At 49.8% G+C, this 16,808-nt stretch overlaps 1 protein-coding gene across 1 annotated transcript in view; it reads right to left on the reverse strand.

The window, feature by feature from the left end:
• The window catches only part of WNK2 (WNK lysine deficient protein kinase 2), a 125,933-nt gene that overhangs the window by 68,794 nt on the left and 40,331 nt on the right, over positions 1 to 16,808 (reverse strand). The window contains exons 3-5 of the mRNA XM_054162111.1: positions 8,103 to 8,275; positions 6,940 to 7,160; positions 1,499 to 1,656 (exon numbers count right to left, since the gene is read on the reverse strand). Of these exons, the coding sequence (XP_054018086.1) occupies positions 1,499 to 1,656; positions 6,940 to 7,160; positions 8,103 to 8,275 (552 nt within the window). The remainder of the gene's footprint in view (positions 1 to 1,498; positions 1,657 to 6,939; positions 7,161 to 8,102; positions 8,276 to 16,808) is intronic.

The raw sequence follows: 16,808 nt of genomic DNA on the forward strand, positions 1-16,808 counted from the left end.
GCAGCACACCCCACACTGCTCCTGGAAGCCATTCAGTATCTAGGGTTACCAGACCAGGATCACACTCAGGAGACAAGGCTCCAGAGCCTCCTGCTGTCCCCAGGTGAAGCTTTAGAGCCCAAGGAGGTGTCTCCTAAGCTACCTACAAGGATGGCATTTCGAGGACATCCAAAGGACCACACAGCTCAGTGTGCCAAACAAAAACTGTGGTGCAGGAGCAGCGAGTGGAAGAACCATGCAACACGGCACCACCGACAGCCCTCCACAACAGGCAGCCCCCCTCCTAAGGATGCAGGCAAGCAGCTCCATTGACCATCAAACCTTCTTCAGTCCTCTGAGCAGCTGTAGCAGATGCTTCCAGCCAGCCCAGGGTGTGGAGCACAGGGGCCTGCAGTGGGTCAAGCACCAGAGCAAGTTCTTCTCACCCCCACAGTGCCACAGAGCTGCTCCAACTGCCATGAAGCTACCAGCAGCAGCAGCTTCTGCTGCCCTTTGCACCTCTAATTGTTTCTGCATAGCTATGGGTTGAAATCAACACTCTAAGGAGACTTAAACTACCAGGAATCTGGGTTGGGGTCTGTTGGGAAAGATGCAGCTTTCCCAAGCTACAAATGACAAGAGGTCACAATCTTCCTTTGCAGCAAGCAGATGGAAAGAATACCTGGGAAAACCTTAGCCAAAGCAGCCTGGTTAACATAATCCATCCTGAGAAAAGCCTCCTGCAACCCTTGGTTTCACTTAACCAAAGAGCAGAATCTGACCACAGCTGCCAAAGCCTGTGGCAAGTCTGGCTGCTCTGCAGTCAGTGGTTTGCAATCTGATAGCATCTACCAGACCCAGGAGCTCTCTCAGGCATTTGCAGTACAGTTTTTGCAGACAACCACATTCATCACCTGGGGTGAGAACGCTGGAGAGGGCACTTTAGTTAGTGCAGAGATTCTTTTAGACTGACTTTGCTCCAGTCCAGCCTCACCTGAAAATGCAGCAAACCCACTTCCATGGTTCCTGCCTGGGGATTAGCAGACCTTGTAGAGCTTCAAAATGAGGATACAAAGCTCCTCTGGCTGACTCCAAAACTAAACCTCGCTTCTCTTCAGATAATTTCTGACATACTAAGAGAGAAAGTCTCTGCTAGAAATCTGAGTCAAGCATCCTCTACTGGATAAATAAATATCAGTTAGTCCTTCTAGCTTCTGAAAAAAATCCCTGCTTAGGAGGCAAGACCAGAGCAAAGGCAGTGCCCTGCTCATTATGCCCAGGTTTGATGTATTTTTGGCTGATGGAGCAGCAAAGGTTACTGGAAATACTTTATGCAACTACAGGACCAAGACAATCCAGCTGTGGAACCTCAAGCTTACAAATGAACCTGCAACAGGTCTGTGTAACCCAGAGCTCAGATACTTCAGCTTCCAGCACACACTTCACCATCACCAGTACTGACCCCTCATGGAAATGCTTTTAAAGCCTCCCCCCCCAGAGCAGAAGGGCCTTTACTCACACAGGTTACTTTCCGGTAGATTTGAGCAGCATTCTGGCATTCTGAGTAAGGGTATTCTGAGGTAGCCATTTCCAACATGCACATTCCAAAAGCATAGACGTCCACAGACTCATCGTAGTGTTCCTCATACATTTCTGGGGCCATGAATTCTGGTGTACCTACACAGACAGACAGAACAAGAAGGTTACCCTGGGGTAAGGCTTCCAGCACGCTCGTCGTCACCCGCAGGAGGCGTGCCCACCACAGCCATGCGTGGCTGCGAGCAAGGTCAGTTCCAAAGAGGCAAGCAACCAGAATAAGATCAAGCACACCCCAAGAAAGAAACCCAAAGCCACTGGTACCAGAGTTTCAATGTTCAAGGAGGAAGAGGAACAAAACAAATCCAACAAAATCAAAGTATCACAACTTCAAAACCAAACAAGAGACTGCGATATTGCATCCAGCTCTGGGCTCCCCAGTTCAGGAGGGACAGGGATCTGCTGGAGAGAGTCCAAGGGAGGCTCCAAGGATGCTGAAGGGACTGCAGCACTGCCTGGGGAGGAGAGGCTGAGAGCCCTGGGGCTGTTTAGTCTGGAGAGGAGAAGGCTGAGAGGGATCTGATCAATGTCTATCAATAGCTGAGGGTCAGGAAGGAAAAGACAGGGACAGCCTCTGCTCACTGCCCCTGGGATAGGACAAGGGGCAAGGGATGGAAACTGCAGCACAGGAGGTTCCACCTCAACATGAGGAGGAACTTCTTGACTGTGAGGGTCACAGAGCCCTGGAGCAGGCTGCCCAGAGAGGTTGTGGAGTCTCCTTTTCTGGAGCCTTCCCAGCCCTGTCTGGATGTGTTCCTGTGCAACCTGTGCTGGATTCTGTGGTCCTGCTCTGGCAGGGGGTTGGACTGGAAGATCTCCAGAGGTCCCCTCCAACCCCTAACATCCTGGGATCTGTGATCCTGAGTCATGGTGCAGTGCCTGACCATACTGCAGGTCAGGAAACATTTCTTTTTCTGGCTGGAGAGAGTGATGTGTACAGGCTTCTGGAAGTGAAGAGAAGAGAGGAATGAAGAGCCTTCACTTGTGTTTATCAATGCAAATGTGCAGGTTATTTTTTCCTCCAGAGACACACAGCAACCACCTGGCAGGCAGACAGCACTTTGAACGCAAGTAGTATTGCAAATCACCTCCCAAGTCACACACATCAAACACCTCAAACCTAATTCTGTCACTGGTTTAGTGGGACAAATCAATGAGGCTCCTCACAAAATTAGGTCCTACTCAATGGGGATTAGGGTGTCAGGAATCTAATGCAAGTGGATAAGTAATAAGTGAAGCACTGTGCTTAATGCTTCAGAATGCCAAGTTGCAGCTTTATGGCAAGCCCTGGCATAAACTGTCTGCAATACTGCATTAAGAAGAGAGTGGCCATCAGGTCAAGGGAGTTTCTCTGCTTCTCCTCTGCCCTAGTGAGGCCACATCTGCAGTACTGGATCAAATTCCCGGTTCCCCAGTTCAAGAGAGACAAGGAGCTGCTGGGAGCATTCAGCAGAGGCCACAGAGATGGCAAGGGACCTGGAGCATCTCTGAGAGGAGGAAAGGCTGAGAGCCCTGGGGCTGTTTAGCCTGGAGAAGAGCAGCCCCAGAGAGGATCTGCTCAATGCTCAGCAACAGCTAAAGGGTGAGGGGCAAGAGGCTGGGGCCAGAATGAACTTAACACCTGCTCCTGGGTTTCTCTCCCAGCTGTCACACAGGCCATGGCTGCTGCTCTGAAACAGTTAGCAACTGCTATAGAGATTTTCTTTTGGACCTGCTACCTTGTTTTAGAAGGAGCAAGACTCAGAGGCAGGAATGAATCTGATGAATTACAGAGCATTTACAGCAAATAGAAGAAAGTGACAGCAAAAGTCTAAGCAGCAAATTAAATTCTTGACACCATTCTAAAATAGCATGGCAATGATCTTCCCCCCCCATCCCCTGTGGTAGGGAGGAACACATGCATCCTTAACCACAGCGCAGCACCTCAATGTAAAGCTGCTCAGCACTCACTGAGCTCCTCTTGACAGAGGGAGCTGTGCCCGGGCCGGGCTCCCTGCAGGGATACACTGCAAGGTCGGAGCAGCATTAGCCATGGCAACAACTGGACCTCAGCCATGCTGACTTCATTGCTTTCCAGCCAATGTAAAACTGCAGCTACTAATACTGCTTTAAAGCTGCTACAGCTATGAAGAGGCAGAATTACTTATCTCAGCAGTGCCTCCAAGCCCTCCTCATTCTTCCCTTGGAACAGTACTACTGATCACAAAGATAAGCTTGCTTAGCTGGCCATAACCAACACAGACACCTCGCCAGCAGCCTGAAGCCCTTGTCACTCTGGAATTTCTTTAGGACATAAGCACCCTAATGCTTACTACTGCTTGACAAAAACTTGCACTGATGTCATCCATATTAGAATAGAATTAACCAGGTTGGAAAAGACCTTTGAGATCATTGAGTCTAACCCATCACCCAACACCATCTGATCAACTAAACCATGGCACCAAGTGCCTCAGCCAGGCTCCTCTTAAAACCTCCAGGGATGGTGACTCTACCACCTCCCTCATGAAATTCAGTAAGGACAAGTGCAGGGTCCTGCATCTGGGGAGGAATAATAACAGACATCAGGACAGGTTAGAGCTGCCCTGCTGGAAAGCAGCTCCATGGAGAAAGTGCTGGTGGGCAGCAAGTTCTGCATGGGACAGCAATGTGCCCTTGTGGCCAAGAGAGCCAATGGGATCCTGGAGTGCAGCAAAAAAAGTGTGGCCAGCAGGGCAAGGGGTTGCCTGCTGGCCCTCTACTCTGCCCTGCTGAGACCACAGCTGCAATCCTGTGTCCAGTTCTGGCTCCCCAGTTCAAGAGAGACAGAGACCTGCTGGAGAGAGTCCAAGGAAGAGCCAGGAGGATGCTTAAGGGACTCGAGCATCTCCCCTGTGAAGAGAGACTAAGAACCCTGGGGCTGTTTAGTCTGGAGAAGAGAAGGCTGAGAGGGGATCTGGTCAATGTCTATCAATAGCTGAGGGGTGGGGGTCAAGTAAGTGGCCAGGCTCCTTTCAGTGGTGCACAGCAATAAGCCAAGGAACAGTGGAGACAAACTGGAACAGAGAAGGTTTCAGCTCAACATGAGGAGAAACTTCTTCAGTGTGAAGGTGCTGGAGCCCTGGAGCAGGCTGCCCAGAGAGGTTGTGGAATCTCCTGCTCTGGAGACTTTCAAAACCCTACTGGATGCATTCCTGTGTGCCCTGCCCTGGGTGATGCTGCTTTTGGCAGGGGGGTTGGAGTCACTGATCTCTGAAGGTCCCTTCCAACCTTCAGTGTGCTATGATCCCATTATGTCCCATGCAAAAAAAAAAGGTGAAGAAATATTGACCCTCAACAGAAAAAACCCCAACACCACACCAGTGATCCAAAGTCAAAAACCAGGGAAACTTAAGTGAGAGAAGCCAACAGCATTTCACTACAATGAACAAGGTTCAGCAGAGCCACAGTAACCAAGGACATGTCCAAGATTCATATCCTTTTGCCTTCAACAACACTGGGCTCCCCCAGCAGTGAGGTTGATCTTCTTGTACAAATAATGGTGAAGAATTATAATGTCTGAATGTTTGAGAGGCTAAAATAATTACTGAAGCAATTAGTGCTTGAAAGCTAGGATGCTGCTCTTGCAGATGGTTGTCACTAGCAGTTTGCTAACTTGGCATCTCATTTCCATTTCCATTGTAAACTGAAATCTGACTGGGAGCATGACAGCTTCCCCCACTTACAGCACCAGGAATTTGTAGCTTCCCTGAACCATCACCTACAGATCTGAACAAGGGAGATTTGTTGTGGAAGCTTGGGTTAAAGACACAAAGTGCCTGAGAATTCAGACAAACACTACATTTACCCAGGAAACAGGCTACACAACCTCTGCAAGGGAGCTGTCTCCTTCCACAGCCATTCAGAAAACATCCTCCCAGGTCCAGCAAACTCAAGTTCTAACACAGCTCATGTGGGCACCACCTAAGGGTATCAGTGATTGCACATCCTACTGGAAACTTCTTCTCATTTCATACCTACTGATTATTAACAAGCTGCAGATGTTGTTTCAGCAGAACTCTGCCAGGACAGTGTTGAGGCAGGAATGAGCTCTCCAGTTGTCTGCAGAAACAGCCTGTTCTGCTGATGCCCCAGGAAATGGGGGGAAAGGTGTTCCAGCCAGACCAGTTTCTCTGTGACCTCTTGGCAAAGGAGAGAAGCCTCACCCTTCTGCTAAAGTAACCATCCCTATCCCTGCACCACTGGAAGCAGAAGACTTCCCAGGGGCTTTCCCAGGCATTTGCAGCACTCCCTTGTGTAAGAGACTAAACCTTGTCTCTCTCGATGTGACTCAACAAAGATAAAATCACCTTTGCTCCTTGCCCAGACAATAGCTGATGTGTACTGGGCAGAGGCCACTGGATAACGACTCTCTGGAATGTGCATAGCCAAGATCATCTCTACCCATCAGCTACCCCAGAAAGGGAGGATGGTGAAAGGACAATGAATTCACCACCTGGACACGTGCCTAAAAAACTGTATAAAAAAACCTAAGCAGCTACTGGCTCAGGAGCAGGAACAGACCTGGGCAGTGCAGCTCTGAAGAAAACCAAAGAAAATACCAGGAGAGAAAAGGACAGAGACATCACCATGGAGCCTGGAAGCAGCAGACCAGGAGGAGCCCTCTCTCCATGTCCTAAGTTCTGCCTGCTGCAACTCATGGAGCTAAAGGGCTGCTCAGAGAAGGACTTGGACTTTGGGATCTCTCCCTCCCCTCCTCCAGTGGAGCACAGCCAACAAGGCAGCAGCCTTCCTCCACAGACCCAAACCGTCTTGGGGAGGGGTGGTAATATAATTCCTTCCCTCTTCTCTCTCACTGTTTTCTCTCTCTCTCTCCTTCTGTTCCATCCACTTGATTCTGTTAATAAATAGCCTCAAGGGCTGTTGATATTTTGGCCTCGTTTGTGCTTCTAATTTCCTAGCACAGGATATTCAAAAGAACTGAATCTCTTTCCCTCTCTGGAAAGAGACATCCTTTCTCTCGCCCCCTCCCCTCTCCATTTTTTGCTCCCCCATCCCCCATGCACTGAGCCTGTTTCTCAGGAGGAGTATGCCCACCAGCTGCACCTTTTGATGGAGAGAGAGAAGGATTTGTACCAACTAAGCAATACTTCAGTTAAAACACAAGCCAAAAAGTGTTTTACCATGGTGATACAGAGAGGAAGGGAAAGGGAAGTCCTGAGACCGTTAGCCACCGATTGAGATGCGGTATAAAGGGAACAGTCACAAAACCACTTTCATCTCTGGTACCAGCCTACAAGGTAAGAAACACTATGCCAAATGGGAAAGATGCTAGAAAAACCAAAGAGCACACAAACAGGAGGAAGGCAAAGAGAAGAGGAGCATTACCTATCACGCTTTTGGCAAACGAAGCTCTCTTGAGGGTTGCCAGCCCCAAATCTCCTATTTTCACAGATCCAGTTGGTCCAGTAATGAAAATATTGTCACATTTCAAGTCTCTGTGAATTATTGGTGGAGTTCTTGTGTGCAAGAAAAGAAGACCCTTCAGGATTTGCCGGCACCAACTCCGCAGGACTTTTGGTTTCATCACTTTAAATCTCTTCAGGTACCTAGAGCACAAAGACAGAAGTGTGGAGTGTTATTAGGGATTCTAGGGGCTGTGACAGCTGAAACTCCACGCTGGATTAAAGGCCCTAATAGCAGCTCAGAAATATCACCAAATTGAAATAAATAGATCTCCTCAAAGGAGGAATTAGAGCATTCATTTTTAGGGAGGAAGATAATAAGCATTTTTGGTGCAAATACAACCAAATATTTGCAAGTCTAATAGCACAGCAATTGGCTGCACGCAGAGAAGAGCTTCAGAAACTGCTCCACAGATCTGAATCGGGAGAACGCGGAGGCTTAATTTTAACCACAAGACTCTGACCTCTGCACCACGCACCTGCATTCCTCCATTTACCTAACACACTGACTGGAAGGAGAGAATGGAGAACCTGCTAATGCACTGCCAGGGTAGCAGAGCGGCTATGTGCAGCGATGAGCACAGCTCCCATCGGGGATGGAAATCTGTTCCAGAATTCGTGCCAAGTGCTTTATATCAACCTTAACAAGATTGTCCGTACCAAAAGCTATTCATTAGTGTTGTTTAGCAGATAACCCAGAGCACCTTCTGCTTCGAGGAGAGACTCTACCATTCCAGTGTGGCTCTGTCTGAATTTTCTAGCAAAACATGCAAATGCAGGCAACCAAAGCAGCCAGGGGAGCACGCCCTGACAAATTAAAGCGTCACAGGCAGAAGAGGAAATGCACGGAAAGCATCTTCGAGTTGCATAAGTGAAACAGCAGAGCAGGGGAGAGAGATGGAGGCCAAAATTCCTCCTGTCAGATCAGTGCAGTTCAAACGCAGGCACAAATGACAGACACCAGAGAACAGCTCCACTTCCCCTTTTATCCAGAGATGCCTCATTTCAGGGCTTGAAAGTAGGATTCTGCTAAAAATTGCGTTGGCTATTCTTAGGCTGCTCACTCGGCAGGGGCGCAGCACTTACGTCTTCAGTGTTCCAGAGGTCATCAGCTCAGTAACCAGCACGATGCATCTCTTGCCTTTCACACAGGATTCCCAGAAGTCATAGAACCTCACAATATTTGGATGCTGCAGACCTTTCAACATTTCTGCTTCCTCTTTAAATCTCTGCCTCTCCACTTTTGTCAGCTTCCTGTCCTACAATCCAAAATAAGACATGATTATTATCATTAGCAGGCAACAGGCAGAAATCAAAGAGGTGCGCTGCAGGGCCCTGGGTGTTCAGCATGTGACACTTGTTTTATGCCTCTATCAGGAGCAATTATAAAATCTTTTATGTAAGAGCTGAGCAGCAGATGAGTATGAAGTAGGGCACCCGCCCAAAGCCGGCGTCAGGCAGACAAAGCCTCGCCTGCAAACAAAGAGGAGTCTGTGCCGCGCTGTGCGTCCCTGCTGCAGGCAACACAAACCCACAGCAGCTCACAGCTCCTGACTTCTTGCTTAACCTAAGAAATCAACACCCCCAGGCTCTCATCTCTGTGCCTGAATGTCCCCCACAGCTGAGCTGCTGCTGTCTCTGATGGCTGAGCCCGCTCACCGCCTTCCGTGGTGGCAAGCAATGAGCACAGGTGGGCTGCCCCAGTACCCACACCAGGCTGCACAGACCATCCCATTTCTCCAGGGACAAATGAAACCAACACCTTCCAGCCAAAAGCACCAACCATCCTTGCTGTGTTTGCTGTTCTGCCCAGTTTTACAAACTGCTCTTTAAAGTGGACAAAGGAAGGACTCAAAACCAGTCTCCAGCCTCTTCTGCAGGTCATGGGGAAAGACTTACTCTGTTAGGCGAGAAATGGGAGGAATGCCACAGAATCCCAGCGTGCTGGGGCTTGTGAGGGACCTCTGAGCATCATCTACACTTGCCCTGGTTGCAGTTTGTGACATTTCCCTCTGCCCAGCTCTCCAGCGTGCCCAGGTCATGCTGGATGGCAGCACTGGGTATCCGCCACTCCTCCTAGTTTGGCATCATCAGCAACCTGGCTGAGGGTCCACTCTGTCCCTTCATTGATGTTGCTGAACAAGACTGGACCCAGCCCTGAGGAACACCACTAGCTACAGGCGTCCAACTAGACTCTGCAGCACTGATCACAACCCCCTGGGCTCTGTTGTTCAGCCAGTTTTCAATCCACCTTATTGTCCACTCTTACCACCAAGCTCACCTATGAGGATGTGATGGGAGACAATGCCCAAAGCCTTGCTGAAAGTCGAGGTAGACAATATCCATCTCTACCCAGTTCATCACACTATCACAGCATGTGCTGGACTACTCCTCTGGTTTTCCTAGGGAAATCTGGGAGCATTTACCAGAAACCCCAGGTGGTGGAGTGAGTCTGTAAGGAGCATGCAGAGCCTGTCTCCTCAGGCAGGTCAGCAGAAGCCTGCACCTCATGAGCAACACGAGGATGGCTCCAAGCAGCAGCTGGGATACACGCTCTGGCCTCTTTGGACAAGACAGGAGTCTCACCAAACTTTCAGTGGCACTGTCTGGTTTATCTTCCCTGGATGGTTGGATGAGCTGGGAGCAATCCCCTTCACTGCCCTACAAAGGGAGCCTTTTTGGTTTTTAAAAGGCACAGCTGTGTAACTGCTCTTACAGAAGCAGAGGCTCACAAGGCACTAAGATTAATTAGCTCATGTTTTAGCCCCAGACATTTTCCCTTTCTCAGTTCCCTTAGCCTTGTCCATAACAGCATGTATGCAGTGCATTCAACTGGCACTCAGCTGATTTGTAACCAAGATGCAGAGGGATGTGGCCAGTGCCATTTGGTAGCTTGTCCTCATCAGCGATCACCAAGAGCTCAATACAGGAATGAGAATTTCCATGGCTATGAACGAGTCAGCTTCACACAGCCTCCATGGGAGGGAAATCTGAGCTGAAATTATGACTGCAGAGGGGTTGGACTAGATGACCTTTGGAAGTCCCTTCCAACCCAGACCATTCTATGATTACAGACTCTCAGTATAAGTGAGGGCCACTGCCAAAGCAGAACACCCACAGCAGCTTGCCCTGGATTGCAATATCCAGGTGGGTGTGGAATCTCTTCAGAGAAGGAGACTCCACAGCCTCCCTGGGCAGCCTGCTCTGGGGCTCCAGCACCTTCACAGCAAAGAGATTTCCCCTTGTCTTCAGATGGAACCTCCTGGGTTCCAGTTTGTGGCCACTGCCCCTTGACCTCTCTTTGGGCACCATTGTAAAGGGTCTGGCCCCAGCCTCTTACCCTCCACAGGTCCTTTAACTCTTGCTGAGCATTGATCAGCTCCCCTCTGGGGCTGCTCCTCTCCATGCTAACAGCCCCAGGGCTCTCAGCCTTTCATCATACAGAGATGCCCCAGGCCCCTCAGCAGCTTTGTAACCCTCCACTGGACCCTCTCCAGTAGACGATTATGGTCTGGCTTTTCCTGTAAGACAGAAAACCTTCTTCCCAAGGGGTGTGTGTGTCTGGTGGGAGCAGCTCCACCTTACAGCATGCCTGCTGAGAAGGCTCTCAGTTTTCTCTGTATTTTATGGAGCTGCACCAGAGCTAACGTTGCCCTGAGCAACAGCAGCCATCTGGGCTGGCACAGTGGGGTGCCTGGTGGGGATCGATGCCTGGATTCCCAGGGGCAGCTGGGAGTACCCCATGCTCAGCACCCAGCAGCACATCCAAGACCAACAGCCAAGAGCAGGGCAGGAGTTCTGCTGCTCTGTAGCAACTGTGAGGTTTTCTATGTAAAAAAAAAACAACAAAACAACAACAAGCCAAAAGAAAAGGGAAAAAGGCAGGGTAATGAGGCAGGACAGAAGAGCCTGAGAATTGCTTTCAAATCCATCACTTCTTCCCCTACTGCTGAGTTTCCTCTTAATTTAAACCCTGTAGAATAAATCAGACACACTGCTATTAAGGAGGCAAAGGAACAAGCCAGGAAGGTCACAGTGTGGGGGCTAGCGGAGAAAGGCAAAGGCAGAGACTGATCCAGCAGCTTTACAGAAACCCTCTAATAAAAAGAGAGGAGGGGGGGAGGGGGCAACAAGATTGTAGCCTTTGACTCTCATTTGCAGATTTCTGAGCAGTGAGAGACATTTTCCACTCCTGCCTTAGGGTCACTTTTAAAAGCAGCCCTCAGGCAGTGCAGACATAGCCTGCATATCCCCCTGGAGTCACTCGGGCTGCTGTTGGTTCCAAGCAGCATGACAGCCACCCGAGCAACTGCAACAAAGTGATGCTGGAAGACAAATCTGTGCTGTCTGTACAGCCACAGAAGAAAGAATCTGCACTTTCTTCATCAGAATGAGAGCTGAGCATCTTCCTCAGGAGAAAGCCTGGGCCCAGTACTAACCCCTGCTAGGAGAGACAAGGGTACATGTGGTAGTTTTAAGCTGATGCCTAGGAAAAGTCTCCACAGATTGAGTAGGAAGTAGTAGCATGTAAATAAATTACCAGTGGATGGAAAGGGAAAATAATGATAAGGTCTAAAGAACCCCAGTGGTCTGATACCTGACAAAGTGAGCTGTGTAAATCAACTCTCTATCTTTCAGGCTTCTTCACTCTAGCTGGTACCAGCTGGTGGCTTCTGCTTGGATGTTGCTGACCTTGGCTACCTTCTTGTTCTGGCTAAGTACTAACAACCTACTCTCTACTCTCCTCTCTCTCTCTTTTACCTTGTACAGGGTGGGGGAAGTGAGCAGGGAGGAGGAAGCTGTTGGTAACCCCCTGGTTTTGTCCAGGGTGGGGTTTTTGTGTTGTTTATAAATTGTAAATCCATATGAATGTTGTATGTTTTGTACCTATTAATTGCATTCCATCTCTCTAGAGTTTAGTGTGCCTGTAAATAGAGCTTCATTTGCTTTTCCAACTCAGCTGGTCTGGCAATTTTATTTTGGGGGGTAATTTCAACTCACCACAGCAGGGAAAACATAGAGACAGGGCTTGGGGCAGAGAAGCCCACCTCAGCTGCCACGTTCCCCATCACAACAGGGGTCTCTGGGACTGTAAGGACTCAGACAACCTTTTCTAAACTCCTCCAGGCTGAACCTGACACATAAGACCAAAGCAGAAGGTGTTTCTGAAAGGGCTTAACAGTTGAACTATTTTCTGCTCTGAAGCAGCCAAACCACCTGTTTAACTCTGTGACTCACTCGGGGTTGAATCCAAACCCAAGCCCCTTCCCTGTGCTCACAGACACCTATTCCCCACCACACAATCCACACAAGGCAAAAACGTCCTTTTGCTGAAGCTACGGGGGTGGAAGCCTGAAGCAACTTTAGGACATGACATTTGAAGATGGGGAAGAGGACTCTTTGATCACATCAAAAAAAGCTAATCCCTTTCATTGGGGTTAAAGGCAAAGCTCTGTGCAAAGCTATCAACACTTAGGGGAACCAAGCAAGTTCCCAGATTCACCCAGGAATTCCTCGACCATTACTATCTGTAGCAGCAGCCATTTACAGCATTGTACAGCTGAAGGAGGAGGCTTGGGGATGTCAAGTTACACACCACTGCCCTGCTCCTCCACAGCCTTGTGAGCACAACAGCAGCATCATGATGAACTGACAAACAAGCTCCTTGCTGAGCCTGCTGCTTCACTGCCCTTTGGAGCTTACAGTGACTCAAGATTTGAACCTTGGGAAACTCTCTTCCTTGTGACCCAGGAGGAGCCACTACAGCGTGCAGACACCTGCACACTTCCCCTTGCTTTTAGGCACTTGCACTTCTTGGCTCCTTCCTGCCTCGCTGGGACTCATAGTCCTGGCTCAGGAAGCCACACTGAAACTCCATTTCAAATAATTGAAAGCTTCTTCAGCCTGCTACTTAGCACCAAGGTTTCTAAATTAAACTTCAACCTTCAGAAGTCCACAGGAATCAGGCTGAGCTGGTTCAGCTTTTCCAGACAACCTGAAGCTAAACAGAACCAAGCAGGAAGGGAGACAGCTGCTGGGTTTGTGTTACTGCTGAGATTCTGTACATTTAGCTCCTTCCTTTGTCTTGGTAGACTGTGAAGAACTGTAAGCTTGAAAGGCTTCAGTCCGGACTTGGTCAGGGGCACCCCTGGAGGGAGAGGACACAGTAACAACGAGCTCCCTCTCCCTGGGCTTGAGGTGTATGAGCTCTGCAAACACAAACACGGCACAAACTCACCCATTTCTGTTACGCTGCTGCAATGCACAGGGTCCTGCCCAGCAGCAGGCAAAGCACCAAGCCCCAGAGCAGGCAGGAGCAGGCAGCAGACCGCAGCAGCTGCCGTGCAGCCTGCAGAGCAGAACGGGCTCAAAGGGCTGCACTGCTCTGTGGTGGCTGCCTTGCCGCTGTGTGGAGAATTACACATTTTATTACTACAGCCGTTCCGGCTCCTGCGGTTAGACTCTGGCGGAGCAAACCACAGCCGGCAGCGCGGAGCGGGCAGCCCGGGCACAGCAGCAGCGGCGCCCAGCCGAGCTGCCTCAGGGCTCCAGGGCTGCACCTCTCGGATCGATACGGGAGCATTAACCAGGGCGGGGCTCACACCGCACGCCTCGCTCTGAAGGGCAACAGACCGACAAACGCTAAGCGAGCGATGAGGAGAGGTCATGAATGTGGAGCTGCCTTTTTTCTTCCTGAACTTCCCCAGCTTTCCTGTTGCAAATCACATCCTAACCGCCTGGCCTATTCTCAGCATCACACCACTGAAAGCTCTTTGCTTCTTTTTGGAAGGAAGAAATAATTCCTGGTTAGTTCTTTATAGCCTTGGTAAATTACACATCCGTTTGGAGAGACCCGAGGAGAAGGATACTTGCAGCAGGAAGCTGCATTCAAGTGAATTTCCTATCCTGCCAATATCAAACGCGTTGCCGGCAGGGCAGAGAAACACCTCTCTCTGCTAATACAAATTTTATCCTTTCATTAAGTTCCTCAGTGAGGAACAGCAGCAAAGACTGGGATTAGTAAGTAAATGTGCCAACAATATGAAAGGGAAAGCTTACAAATGAGATGTCTGGAATGACACCCAAATTAACAGCAGGAACATGTTCTGTTAGTCATCCCCAAGCATCATTTCCTCCAGGTTGTAACATATGGGCTCTGACTAAGACTTTGAAAGTTATACAATCAAGACACTGGCTTTCACCTGAGCCTTTAGGAGATTTCTATGGAAGATTAACAACTGAAGGCAAGTTTCTTGCCCACTTACTTGTGGGGGACTAGCAGATTTGGGAATACACATCCTCAGGCCAGGAGGACAGGGGATCAAATGAAAGAAAGAAAAATAAGCCCATGCCAAAAGTCACAGAGCAATGTTCACAGCCATGGAAGAGCAGGCTGAGACCAGACCAGAAAGTTGTTCATGTCCAGCAGGATTGTAATTGTGCCCTGGGACTCAGCTCTGGGGAGGCCACACCTTGAGTGCTGTGTCCAGTTTTTGGCAGCTTAGTCCAAGAGAGATGTGGAGGTGCTGGAGCCAGGGCAGAGGAGGGCAAGGAAGCTGGGAAGGGCCTGGAGAATAAATCTGGTGAGGAGTGACTGAAGGAGCTGGGGATGGTTAGTGTGAAACAGAGCAGGCTGAGAGGAGACCTCCTGGCTGTCTACAGCTCCCTGAAAGGAGGTTGTGGAGAGGTTGCTGCTGGTCTCTTCTCTCAGGTCCTTAGTGTTAGAACAAGAGGGAATGGCCTCAAGCTGCAGCAGGGCAGGGTGAGACTGGACAGTAGGAAGCATTTTTCCCAGCAGGATTGGTCAGGCACTGGCACAGGCTGCCCAGGGAGGTGGAGTCCCCAACCCTGGATGTGTTTCAAGGCGGTTTGGATGTGGTTCTTGGGGCTATGGTTTAGGGGTGACCCTTGTAGAGTAGGGTTCTGGGTTGGAGTTGGTGATCCTGAGGGTCTCTTGCCACCTGAATGTTTCTGTGATTCTGTGACTCAAGTTCTGCTGCAGCTCTCCAAGTTCCTCCTTTTAAATCCTTGAATTGTCAATAACCTTTACAAAGATGATGCACCTTTAAACACTTTGTAAGTGCCAGTGGCTTAAGAATAAACTCAGGCTTGCTAGGGAGACACCCTGGGCCACAGCACTGCTGGTTTCAGTCAGGTGAGCTCCTCCTATCTTGCTGTAAGGCCCTTTGCTAGAGCTAGGCACCCTTCCCAGCCCTGACAGGTCCAAGCTGTCCCTTTCCTGTGTTATAGCCTCTCCTAAGGACACCTGAAAGCCTTCTCCTTACCTGCACACACATTTGTACAAGCATATCTCCTTACCCAGCACAGAACTTGGATGTCTTAACTGGACCTCCTGGCTGCTGCTTGATTTCTGCTTCTGTGTCCACCTAACTTCCAGGGGTTGGGGTGTTTTACATGCTTAAACTCATAGGACTGTGTTTTCAGATGGTTAATTGATTTTGCCTAACAGCACAAAGTCCTCATCTTGGAACAGACTAAGGTCTGTCTGACAAAGTCAGTAGGATCAGTAGGTCAGCAAATGAGGGAAGGGCTCATGTCTGTCATGCAGAAGCTGTAACATGTCTCTCCCATAGTAATGAAGAAAAGGAAACTGAGGAGCCACTTCTGACACAGGAACAGAGACTGAATATCTAAATGAACACCTGCTCATGTCATGACATTTTCACATCTGACTGCCAGATCTGTACCTCTCTAATTGGAGATCAGCTCAAGACACAAAGTCAGCAGGGGGTTTATTGTGGCTCCATTACCAGGAATGCAGTTCTGGTGTGCTCTGAAGCCAGGAGCTGGATAGTGAGATGCCTGACTTGGTGGGAACAGGCAGCAGCCCTCTCCAGACATCCTACAGTGTAAGCCATGAATTTGAGTGCACCCTCAGCAAGTTTGCTGATAGAATAGAATAGACCAGGTTGGAAGAGACCTTCAAGATCATCATGTCCAACCTATCATCCAACACCACCTAATCAACTAATCCATGGCACCAACCACCCCATCAAGTCTCCTCCTGAACACCTCCAGTGATGGTGACTCCACCACCTCCCCAGGCAGCCCATTCCAATGGGCAATCACTCTCTGTGCAGAACTTCCTCCTAACCGCCAGCCTAAACCTCCCCTGGCACAGCTTGAGACTGTGTCCTCTTGTTCTGCTGCTGGGTGCCTGGGAGAAGAGACCAACCCCCACCTGGCTACAACCTCCCTTCAGGGAGTTGTAGAGAGCAATAAGGTCACCCCTGAGTCTCCTCCTCTCCAGGCTAAGCAACCCCAGCTCCCTCAGTCTCTCCTCATAGGGCTGTGTTCCAAACCCCTCACCAACTTTGTTGCCCTTCTCTGGACACCTTCCAGCAAGTCAACCTCCTTCCTAAACTGAGGGGCCCAGAACTGGACACAGGACTCGAGGTGCGGCCTAACCAGTGCAGTGTACAGGGGCAGAATGACCTCCCTGCTCCTGCTGGCCACACTGTTCCTGATGCAGGCCAGGATGCCATTGGCCCTCTTGGCTGCCTGGGCACACTGCTGGCTCATGTTCAGCCTACTACCAACCAGCACCCCCAGGTCCCTCTCTGCCTGGCTGCTCTCAGCCACTCTGACCCCAGCCTGTAGCTCTGCCTGGGGTTGCTGTGGCCAATGTGCAGAACCTGGCACTTGGAAGTGTTCAATCTCATGCCCTTGGACTCTGCCCATCTGTCCAGCCTGTCCAGGTCCCTCTGCAGAGCTCTCCTAGCCTCTAACACATCAACTCCTGCCCCCAGCTTGGTGTCATCTGCAAATTCA

This window comes from Dryobates pubescens, chromosome 1 (assembly GCF_014839835.1).
Source record: "Dryobates pubescens isolate bDryPub1 chromosome 1, bDryPub1.pri, whole genome shotgun sequence".
Taxonomy (NCBI): domain Eukaryota; kingdom Metazoa; phylum Chordata; class Aves; order Piciformes; family Picidae; genus Dryobates; species Dryobates pubescens.